The 12,128-nt window shown below is 40.1% G+C and overlaps 1 protein-coding gene across 1 annotated transcript in view; it reads right to left on the bottom strand.

Annotated features, from left to right (window-relative positions):
- Window positions 1-12,128, bottom strand: part of helz (helicase with zinc finger) — a 57,884-nt gene that overhangs the window by 42,552 nt on the left and 3,204 nt on the right. The window contains exons 2-12 of the mRNA XM_023960442.2: window positions 6,443-6,685; window positions 6,321-6,357; window positions 5,792-5,916; window positions 4,191-4,247; window positions 4,054-4,102; window positions 3,808-3,883; window positions 2,818-3,016; window positions 2,531-2,638; window positions 2,194-2,335; window positions 1,098-1,253; window positions 685-955 (exon numbers count right to left, since the gene is read on the bottom strand). Of these exons, the coding sequence (XP_023816210.1) occupies window positions 685-955; window positions 1,098-1,253; window positions 2,194-2,335; window positions 2,531-2,638; window positions 2,818-3,016; window positions 3,808-3,883; window positions 4,054-4,102; window positions 4,191-4,247; window positions 5,792-5,916; window positions 6,321-6,357; window positions 6,443-6,667 (1,445 nt within the window). The 5' untranslated portion in view covers window positions 6,668-6,685. The remainder of the gene's footprint in view (window positions 1-684; window positions 956-1,097; window positions 1,254-2,193; window positions 2,336-2,530; window positions 2,639-2,817; window positions 3,017-3,807; window positions 3,884-4,053; window positions 4,103-4,190; window positions 4,248-5,791; window positions 5,917-6,320; window positions 6,358-6,442; window positions 6,686-12,128) is intronic.

Below are 12,128 nucleotides of genomic sequence, written 5' to 3'. Positions count from 1 at the left end.
AAATTCTGTCTGTATTAACATCAACACAATCTGAAAGGTCCCATCATTTGCAACTAAGGGTGGCCTGTGGTCTTTAAAGTCCCAGTCCAATCTTCTTTTGAGCCAATCTAAAAGCGTTCCCAGTGGTCTTTTCGTTATGGTTTTGCCATTTTTAGCCCCAAACCATAATGCCTTCTTCAGGACAGTTTCTGCAGAGCAGCAGTAGTTGGTTAGAAATTTGTCGCAGAGTTGCGGGCGAGACTGTTGACACGGAGCAACTCCCCCTCCTGTCATAATTGAGCAATCTGTTTACACACTCTCCCGCTAGCTTAAAGCCACTCACACCCCAACCTAATATTAGCGTGGATGAAGAAGACAAAGACGTTCATGGATCTATTTGTCTATGCATCAGAATGCAGTGGAGCAGGGACCTCGTGGCCTTCTATTGAACCGATACAATTTTTTTTAAACCAATTTCTTGCATTTCACAATGATTCGAATAAAAAAAAATACTGAAATGCAATTTTAAGCTTAATTTTCTTTACACATGTCCTCCACTATGAGGAAAATGCCACAAGAACATCTTAAAAACACCAAAAACACAATTTGTAGTCTTTAAACGTTGTTGTATCACTATTAACGTGTATTCAGATCAATATTTCCGGCCGGTAAAAAAATAAAAACGTTGAGTTTGCATACACTTACTTGCTAACTTCTTTATATTGTGCAATTTCTTCAATGTAGAGCAAGTCGTGCAGTCGAGCCTGGTAGTTGTCTTTGGTCAGAGTCTTGTCCAAGACCGACTGGGTGAAGAGCTGGTCAGCCGACAGAGGTATTTGATAGCGGGAAAGGAGGCTGCGTTCAAGCTCACCCATCGTCTCATTGGGACTGAACTCTACAATGGTCTTACAGGAGGAGTCCCAGCGCTTTGCAGTTATCAGCAACTGCTGCCTGGCTGCCAACAGGTGTTCTAGATCTGTGGAGGCCAGAATCGATTCACAAATGTGTTTCAAAGTTAACGTCAAAGAACTGTGTTACACATCTCATTTATAGCATTTACTTGGTAGCATTCATTAGAAACTCAATGATCTGATTCTGGGGTTGTCTCACAATAATACCTTCAATAGAGGCGGCGTCCACCATGATCCGCTGCATGAGAACAGGCTCAGAACCAAAATCAAAAACAATGGTTTGCCTGAAGGTTCCAAAGATCTCTGTGCTGAAACCCACTGCCACCTTGTAGATGCACTGATCAAGACCATTGTCTGGTGCCCCTGTAAAATAAACCAATCAATAAATAAAAATGGGCGGGAATAACAACTGACACAATAAATACATATTTCAACAAAGACTCCGGCTTTATAGACTGGTGTGGTGAACAATATCTCCTAGATTTCCAAGATACACAGAAATAATGTATGTTTCTTTTTGTCTGTGGCCCAGTACCAAGAGATTGGGCACCACTAAAATGAATACGTCCTCTGACAAACCCTAAATCATAGTTTTTACAAACAACACCCTTTTGTCCATCCATCCATCTTCCTCCACTTATCCAGGACCGGGTTGTGGGGGCAGCAATCTAAGCAGAGATGCCCAGACTTCCCTCGCCCCAGCCACTTCCTCCGGCCCCTTTGGGGGGACCCTGAGGCGTTTCCAGGGCAGCAGAGAGACCTAGTTTCAGGGTGTCCTAGGCCTCCGCCCAGTGGGACATGCCTGGAACGCTTCTCCAGGGAGGCATCCGGACTAGATTCCCGAGCCTCCTTTCGATGTGGAGGAGAAGCGGTTCTACTCAGAGCTCTCCGCGGGTGACCGAGCTCCTCCCCCCATCTCTAAGGAAGCGCCCAGCCACCCTACGGAGGAAGCTCATTTCAGCCGCTTGTAGTCGGGACCTCGTTCTTTGGGTCATGACCCAGAGTTCATGACCGTAGGTGAGTGTTGGTGAGTAACGAGAGCTTTGCTTTTTGGCTCAGCTCTCTCTTCACCACAACGGAACGATACCGCGACCGCATAACTGCGGACGCTGCTCCAATCCGCCTGTCAGTCTCACGCTCCGGTCTTCCCTCACTCGTGAACAACAGCCCAAGATATTTAAACTCCTCCACCTGGGGCAGGGACACTCCACCCACCGAGGGACGGCAGACTTCCTTTCTCCGGTGGAGAACCAAGGCCTCAGATTTAGCTAGACTAAATTCCTGACCAAAATATCCAACAAACCTGCTGTTTCCTCTCCAGGAGTCCACTCTTGGCATCCTTTGGGGACAGTTTGAAGGCGCTCCTCGGCCGACACGCCTGTGATGAAGAAGTGTGGTCGATGGGCATCATAGAGCAGAGCGATGCGGTACAGCTTTCTCGGCGGCTAGTTTAAAAAAAAAGCAGAACAATAAAGTGATGAAAATTGACTGATGATTTAAATGATCGTGTTTATTGATTTGGATTAATTTAACAGACAGACTCGAATAGTTGTCACAAACATCATGCAGAACTTTTTCCATACATGTTTGTTTTTTTCTGGGATTTGCTTAGACAAAGAGAGCGGATGGTTTTATTTTACCCTGCACAACAAAGAGAATATCCAGGAGTGGGAGGATTTTTTGGTGGTGACAGTAACGGATAGACTGGAGCTCGTCTCTACATTCACTCCTTCCAAACTGTCGCTTAGCTGCAAGAACAAAGAAGAAAAACGTGATTTAGAAATGTGACATCTGAAAGAAAAAAATTACAAATTGAAGAGAATGTCACTCTATAACAGCAAACTGTCATTTTAGTAACATGTTTGTGTTTTTGTTGCTTCACAGATTTTTTTTTTTTTTTGCTTGGATGTGTCACAAAACAACTCACCACTTTCTCTGGAGAAAAGGAGTTAATCCACTTTTCTATCAAGGTTTCCATGTAGTTTTCTGTGAAGTGTTTGCTCTCCTGCTGTTGTTTGAGGCGAATGAGTCGTGACGCGTAACGCTTCTGCCATTCCATTAGTTCCTCCTGAGAGTGAGCGGATGTACACTGAGCCCCATACCGACAGAGACCCTGCTCCAGGAACCTGAGGGAAAATCAAACTTCACTTTCAACCAATCCTAAAGCCGGAAGGCTTCAAATCAACCGTTTGGCTAATCGTTCTCATTTGCTTGCTCGGCTCCATTTCATTCTATGTTCTAACATTCTGAGCACAGAAATAAAAACAAGAAAAAAATAGCAAAAAGAAGCAAACTGGGAATGTCACAGCTCTGCGACTCAGAATGTAGGTTGATGCGTATTCTGAAATTGTGGCCAAATTTCTACTTTGAATCGTTTTAGCGAACCATTTTATGCATGAATATTTTCATGCATAAAATAAATGGTATTTATGGTTTATACTAGGGCTGGGCAAATTTTTTTGCTATGATTTTTTGTAAAAATGAATCAACAGGAGGTAGAATTTGGAAATAAAGGGGCTTTTTCTGTCAATCTGCTTCCATTCAGTAAATGTGTCCTTGTTTTCTCAGCAGGTTTAAATTTGACTGTCCAGTTGGTTCAGACTACAGGTGACTGACTGAAACCCCCTCTTCTCCTAGGGGTGTTTTTCAGCAAGAAAGCAGATCAATCATTTGTGATTGAAAATCAAACATTTCATAGACGGCGTAAAAACGCAAAAAGCAGAAGACAGATTGATTAGAAATCAATACAGGAGTTCCTTAGAGAAAAAAAAACATTTTTTATCTGGCGATTTATCTAATTATGTTGCGACTTCCTCTCAGTTTGCATTTAACATAATATTTTTTAAAGTAACACCTACAGTTTTCTTGGTAAAATAAAGGAATGAAAGTGATCATTTGTCATGACAGGGCTAAGTACCTCTTGCACAAGGTGTACTCCTCGCTGCTGGTGACTCCTCTGGGAGGAGGCCGGAACTGCCAGCCATCGTAGACCTCTGTTACAATGCAGGCGACAAAAAACCAGATGGAGCATTCGTGCCCAACAAATACTGACATCTTCTATAGTACGCAGCTTAAAAATGTTTTAAAGACAACAAAACCTAGCTTGTGCTTCCTATCGTGATAGTGAACTCAAAGAAAAGGAGCCATGATGAAGTGATCTTACCTTCATCTTGCTCATCCGTGCAGTCTGGAGCCATTTCTCTGTTTACAGCCTGTTGTGAAATGGGACAGCTTCTATCATTCCTGTTATCATTGTTAGATAGACATCAGAAACACCCAAAAACAGGGTTGGTCTCTTACCTCAATTTCCGAAAATAGCATTTTTAATCTGGTCAAGTCTTTTGTAACAATGCCATTCTGTAAAGGAAAGAGATTAAGAGCTTCAACAATAAAGCATAAATGTAGTTTATGAGTCAATTTCCTTTCTCTGCTATGTTTTAAAAATCCTTTTCTTTTTATTTGTCCCAATTTAAATACTCTAAATGGAATATAACAATCTGCACACAGTGGTCCATCGCCATATCACCGCTCAGCTTTTGCACAATTTTTTTTTTTTTAACAGTGGGCTGTGAAAGCGTTCCTGTTGTCACAATTATGTAAATCTTTGATTGGCCCTTCAGATCTTAGCTTCCACTCTACAATATTGGGACAATTTAACCAACATACTGATCTACATAATAAACATTAAACCTTTAAGAAAATCTAGTTCAGAGGGAAATTTATGGGAAGACATCTAAAAGTAATGTCTGTTTAGTTTTGAAGACATTACTGAAATCTTAAACATGAAAGAAAATGCTATTTTGTTGCAAATAAGGACAAAGGTTCAACTAAAACTAAAACTTTGGAGGAGAGTCAGCTTTTCATTAGTTGAACTACTAATATTTCCACATCCTGTTCAATTCTTAGAGATCAGACTGTAAAATAAATCTTGTTAAGTAAAGCTGGAAAAGGGGCGGAGCATGAAATATGATGCTGCTGAGCCTTTTTTTTTTAAACTTGCTTCATAACGTGCTGTTGTGGTTAAATGTACAAGATATTTTGAGACAAATCTTGGCAAAATTTGCAAATAGTGTCACATACAACTTTACAGTTATGCGATCAGACAGGAAGCAAAACTGTCACCTTAGCAACAAGAAGCCTCATTTTTAATCCCATTAACATTTACACTACTCACAATAAGTTAGAGATGCTTCATCTATTAGGTCAGAACTTTAATGACATTTGTAAAACTTCCCTTTGATCTTTCACTTTTATTAGTGTGACATTTATTACCCCCAAAATTGAGAAAATAATAAAGACATCTCGAAGGAACAAAAATTGCCCATGTCGACAGCGGGTCGTGCATCAATGACAGCTCAACAGCAACATTTCCCGCTCCAAAGGCTGTAACGTTACGGTGGTTGAAGGAACGCAAACATGGAGCTAGACTTTTGGTGTAACGTTCACAAACCTGAACCCTTTAGTTTAGATCCCTTTTTAAAAGGAATTAAACAATTTCCTTTTTTTGCCCTATTTTCAGGTCATCCTCACACTAAACCGTTTATTAAAGTTTTGATAAAAGCTGCTATGATTCTGAAGCCTTGCAGCATTTCCTTTTCCGGCTACCATCTTGCCTGCAGCCAAGTCCCCCTGCATTAAAAGAAGATTTTTGGTTTTGGCCCCAACAAGTAAGGCGCACTGGGCACAGTGAGGCTGTTATGTGGAAAACCCAAAATGAGGTTTCTATCCCCCCCAGTACATTTGCCCCCCTATCCCAAAAACCTATGACTCAAAACAAACGCTGTGTAAACAACACCCACTGACTTTTTCAGAATATTCCTGACTTGTGGCGAGTAGTGCATTTCAGCGGGAGGACTCGTGATGTTTAGAGTGTTTTAAATGACGTGCTCATTTGTTCGTACCATTGGCTCTCCATACAAGGCTTTAGAGAGGATGCTGGCGACCTCCTGCAGGCTGCCATCCAACAGCATGGAGCGCAAACTCGCCTGTAGTGAGCCATCTCCTCGTGCAATTTCTTCTGCCAGAACTGTGACAGAAGACGGACAAAGAAAGAACCACAGATCCAACATCAAAAGACAGATTTAAAAAAAATGGTTTTGATGATGGTAAGCTTTCCCGCAACTTTTAAAATTGACTTCCAAGTCGGTTCTCTATTTGTGGACTATACTTTGACCCTCGAATACTCCAACATTTTAGGACAAAAATTGACCACATCTGCTTTGTTAGCTCTTTCCATCTTTGATTTGAAGCCATGGCACTGATGAGCATCTTAACTATATAAGTAAATCAGGTCTGATTGATGTCATCGTCACGCATCAAGATTCCCCTTAGGCGTCACTCAGTTCCAAGGGGTCAAACACCCCGGAATCCTATCCAGTTCTCTGAAGGCAAACAGCAGCTCCTGCGGTAAATACAACATGTAGCACTTACCATGTTTGCAGTCTTCATCTGCTTCATCATAATTTTTCTGTTGGCAAAAGAGTGAAGTTTTACTCAAACATCAATCGTGTCCAGTATGAAACCAACAGCGCTGAAAAAAACTTCTTTCTCACCAGCTGAAGAAAGGCAGCAATTCGATAGAGTAGGGCTCGGCTGCGAAGAGGTCCGGCAGAGAAGAGGGATGGTGGGCTCTGCAGGCCCGGAGCACTGGAGGTTGGAGTTTGGGGTGCAAGGACCACCAGTGCATCCGTGCTGTGAGTGACGGCCGCCTCGTACTCCCGCCTGGCTAAAGATCTGCTGGCTTCTTCACATGACTTCTCCGCTCTCCTGTCTGCCATGACTCAGCAAGAAAACATCTATAGGCCAAAAGAACCACAAGTTGCTTTGTCATAAGTTTTTTCTTCCCGCTAAGCAACCTTTTTACATTTTAAAACTGCAACGACAAAACAGCTAAAGTGCATTAAACTTTGCAAAGTCTATGCTACAGACAAGACTATCATACATAATTACAACCAATCACTTTTGACTGATGAGAGTTTTTAAGCTTAAAATATAAATGTAACATTAAACCAAAAATGTCTGAAATTCTAATAAAAAGCCATACATTTAAACCTATGTATGAGAACTGCTCGCTTTCCAAATAGGAAGTACCAAGAATCCAAAATCCCAAAGACTTCTACAGAGAAATAAACAGCTATTACTCAGTCATTCCATTTGTCAGAATAACCATTCTGGCTCTACTACCAGTTTTATAATGTTGTTGCTTATCGTAATAATATTTCATATTTTTCCGGTAGTGAAATCAGATGCCGTGACTGACAGATACCTCCCAAGCCAACTAACAAATGGTAGGGGTGTGGACTTCCAACAAGCTCACTACTGATTGGCAAGAGTGGTTGCCATTGAAATGTTGACTCAAATGATTCTGACCAATCAATGCCAACTGAAGTTCACTGGCTCCAATATGTTAGCTTCCATATTGCGAAAACATGGCAACGGAATTGACTTCTTTGGTTGGAGCAGAAGTAAGCCATTTTCAATGAGTGACATCTAACTTGCTCGGTCGAGCAACAGTCCCCAACCCCCGGACCGGTACCGGTCTGTGGGTCATTTGGTACCGGGCCGCAGAGAAAAAATAAATAACTTAAATTACATTCGTTTTATTTATTTCGGAATCTGAAAGATGTTTTATTTTGAAAAACTGCCCGATTCGCTGTTTCATCCGTCTATAGGTTGATAGGTTACCGCTAAAATAAAACCCAGGAGCTAGCAAAACGAGTGAAAAACAAACGTCTTTTGAAAGTTTCTTTGCCAAGGGGAAGACGCAGCCAGGAGTCAGAAGAGGAGCCCACAACTTGCAAAAAATAGAAAGCTACATTTAATAGACAGTACTTCTTTTTTGCACCATGAGTTCGGGACGGGGAGAGGATGATGACACCTGTGCGATGTACAATGTCATGCATGTGAAAAAAAAAGCTCAGGGATTGTTTTGTCACAAATGCGTTAGTTGTTTTTCGTAGCAATAATAATCATGCGCCTTCAAACACAAGACCGGTTCGTGGAACCTCTGTGTGACTTCATACCGGTCCGTGGCGTTGAAAAGGTTGGGGACCACTGGTTTAGATTATTCAAGTCCATATGCAGTGATGGCATTGCAGCCTCTAACATTTATGTCAAGACATCTCCAGGTCATAATCTCATTACACTGCAAACTACTGAAAGGAAAAGTTGTTTTACAGTAGGATGTTTAACAAAACACAACTATTACTAAATAAAATAAAAGGCTATGTTTAATCAAATTAAGAACAACAACAAAAACAGACATGCAAACTGTAAGTGCATATAGTACACTTAAATGACACAACAAATATGTATCTATAACAGGGATGATATGTAATTTATTGTCTCAACATTTTATCTTTATTACTAATAAAGAATTTCGAACATTAGAAGGCCAAACAGTAACACTGAACTGTGACGTCATTATACTGTTGAAACGATGATGACGAACTGATGTTTTCCCATCACTAGCATCCCGAAATGATACAATGTTATAGTTTAAATATCTGTATGCCATGGTCCAGGTGAATACTCGATTCTGATTGGCTGCTGGGTGTACATTAAAAAGTGATATACCACAGGATAACCGCACCGTGAAAAAAGAAGTTCCAGTCACCTAGCTTAAATGTTTTGTATCACTGCGCCGGCTTCTTTAAAACAACCTTTTGCTTCATCATTTGGACAAAAACAAGCTGTAAGATGTGAAATTTCTCTCTGAACTGATGCTTTATTTAACGCACCAGAAAGATCAGCATATATATATATCGCCAAATCTTGACTGCAGCGGTGGTGTGGCGCAACGTGGACTATTTGTTACAAGTAGTCCCCTTTTTGTGAGAAAAGCAATCCAAATCAGAAAAAAAAAAAAAAAAGAATTAAGGACTAAAAACTGGTTAATATGTATTGCTATTGTAAGTGACCATGGTATAAGCGGTATAAGCTTTCGAAGTGTGCATTATCACTTTTTAAACGCACCTCGCGGAAGCAACTCGCGTCGAACGGTTCAGGCTTCCACGGCGTGCGTTAAAAAGTGATAATGCACACTGCATCGGCCGTTAACCCTTGCATAACAAGAAGAGCTTCGGCTTTATAAGATTCGGCAGGAAAATGACAAGTGCTTGAGTTGTCTTAAATAAAACCTTAAACTATTTTAAAGCTCAGTATATGTATAGATACTGAATTTAATCCTAGCAATAATGTCACTCAAGAACATTTGGATCATGTGCTTTAAAATATATTGAAAAACTTGTAGGCAAGTTAAAACTCTTGGAAAACCCTCAAGTGAAAAAAGTAAGGACAGACTTAAAGAAAATTAAAAAAAAAAAAGAAACTTGATGCTCAGACACAGAGTTAAAAATAATTAGGGCCCATAGCAGTCCCTGACTGCAAGGACCAAATTGCTTTCGCAATGATTAAAAATAAAATACAAAAAAGACCACAAAAAAAATCCTCAAAAGTCTTCAAAGGAAAGGAATAAGCCCAAACAGATATAAAGCGTGTGTAGCATCAATAAAATACACAGAGACACACTCAACGTGACTGTGAAAACTTCTATTGTAATCTGAATGTTATATATTCTTCTTCTTATTGTTGCACGTTTGAGCAAAAATTTGACCCCCACCGCATAAACAAAAACTCACGCAAAATTTACACACACCTAGTACCCCACAAAAAAGAATTTGGGGCAGAGGGAACGACCCTCCACCAAAAAACAAACAACAATGACATCATGGTGGGCGACACTGCCAAGAAAAATGAATGGGGCCAAAATCTCCTATGGAGCCATAAAAATATGTCAAAATACCCCCCCAAAAACCAAAACATACGTGTCGGGGATATCCAAAGGAGGTTTGAGATTTAATCTTCACGCTGCCCCCCAAAACAGGGAAAGGAAACTTTTGTTAAAGCGATCGTCTCGAAAATTGATTCACATTTTGCCAGCTGTAGACTACAACCACCACCAAAGTTTCATTGACCTTTAGCCATGGGAATAGGCCGTCTTCATGCATTAAAAATAAAATTAAAAAAATGTCAGTATCAGCCACAAATTCAAACGGACCCTAGAGAATTTCATGTATTGCCTCCTAATTTAACATCACTGGGAAGCAATGTGGAAAAAACGTACGCATAAGAAGTTGTAAATTTTGAACGGCGTACGCGTGGCGAGCTCGCACATTTGGGTTTCCTTTCTAGCTGACATTTCTTTTACCATAATGCCATAAAAACCTAATGCATGATTCCCTGGCTCAAGCTGAACAAAACAATATAACATTTGACATGATATGATATGAAATGTGGGTGTGCGAAACAAAAATCCCTCGTTAAAAAATTACATAGATGCACTTTCAAGCATAAATTTGACCCCCGCCACATACTCGAAAACTCACCAAGATTTGACCACACCTAGTACCCAGTAAAAAGGAATTCTGCCAGAAGAAAACCCTTGCATGCACGGGGAGAACATGTAAACTGCACACAGAAAGGTCCCAGTTGGGAATCCAAACAAAGGCCTTCTCGCTGTGAGGTGAGAGCGCTAAGCACATTTGAAATAAAAGCACTACTGGAGTAAAACCTGTTCAGTCACCATCTTATGATCTGAAAACAGAGCGTGTGTGGGAGAACCTTAATAGATCGAATCACCTATACTATTAAAAATTTAGACTTATGTTGAATCAATGTTAGAAAATGCCATTTAGATTGAGGTGCTTTAGGTTTATTTTACAATAACATAAAAATGCCTATCACAGCGGACAACACACATGTGATGCAGCAAAAAGTCCATCATTCCAGCTCAATGTGTGGAAACACTTTGAATTTAGTCAAGACACTTGACCATACAGTGTGCTAGAATGTTCTAATTATGATCCCTTTAGAAACTAAAATGTGGATTTGACATTAATTCTTGTTTACTTGTTTGGCTGTACTCATATTGAATTAACACTTGGTTATCTTGCAAGAAATACAAATAAATTACTGAAATCTTCACCTGCACTGTTCAGGTATTTCTCTCTGAGTCACACTGGTTGTCCTGGATCCATTTTAGGTCAGTGAATCAGACTGTTCAAAAGGAACTAATATTAACTAGGAGCCGTATCAGCAACCACAAATTATGATACAAATTGAATCATTAAAACAAATTTGCTCCACCCCTAAATTTTACGTATAATGATGACTTTTGAGCAGAACCTAATAGAACGGACAAAAATGCAGAAATGATTAAGGAAAGGTCAATCATATCAGATAATGTGCATTATTAAAATAAAATTCCCACAATTATGATGTAGCTTAATTATACACATTTTATACAATAATCTGAAGATATGACTCTTTTTGGATAAAACAAAGACCATCAATGCATTGTCTGACATCTGCTGGTTACCAGTATTAAGCTGGATAACAGAAAAAAGTGATATAGTACTAACAAAGCAGATCTATAAAAAGTATGATCCTTTATGTCTAATACTAAATGAATTTTAGAGTTAAATGCAAAAAACAAAGAAAAAAAAAGAGAAATGTTAACTTGAAACCCAAAATAACCAGCCACATTTTTTAACAGCAGCTGTGGACCATCTGACAGCGTTTGTGAATATTGAGCTGCTGTCTTTGCCAATCCAAAGAAATACAAGACGACAAATAATTATTCTTATGTACTGGGGATACTTTCTTTCTAAATCATCTTCACTTTTCAAATGCTTGTGTAAACTATTTATTATAGAGAAAATTGTGGTAAAAATGTTAACTGATAGCAGTAATAAGAGAGCCTTATAAATAAGGTTCTGCAATAAAAATTAAATAAAATCATGAAAAAAATCCATTCATCCATTCTCTAAACCTGCTTAATCCCTTTAGGCCCTCTTGGAGTCACTGTGTTGCTGGAGCCTATCCCAGCTACAGTTGGGGGGGGGGGGGGGGGGGGGGGGGGGGGGGGGGGTCCACACATTTACATACATAGATAAGGACATATAAAACATTAAGAGTTAGAAATGTTGACCCCCCCCCCCCCCCCCCCCCCCCCCCTATTGTTAATGCATTAGGCAAGTTTTCGGCAAATTATTTTGCGGTTACGAACACAATTGCCACCATGCGATGGGAAGGCATTGGCAGAATCTTTAAGATTTCTTGCCGCCGCCTGATTTTTTAAAAATTTGTTGGCATAGTCATGAATGTAGACAGCGGCTGTCAGGCGTTAGTCAGGCAGGCAGGGATGACATCTTTACGTAATTGGGCGACAGCTGGGCA

The sequence above is a fragment of the Oryzias latipes genome, chromosome 1, assembly GCF_053564925.1.
Source record: "Oryzias latipes strain Hd-rR chromosome 1, Olatipes_Hd-rR_3.1".
Taxonomy (NCBI): domain Eukaryota; kingdom Metazoa; phylum Chordata; class Actinopteri; order Beloniformes; family Adrianichthyidae; genus Oryzias; species Oryzias latipes.
Note: the sequence above shows the minus strand (reverse complement) of the source record. Positions and strands in the feature narration are given on the sequence as shown.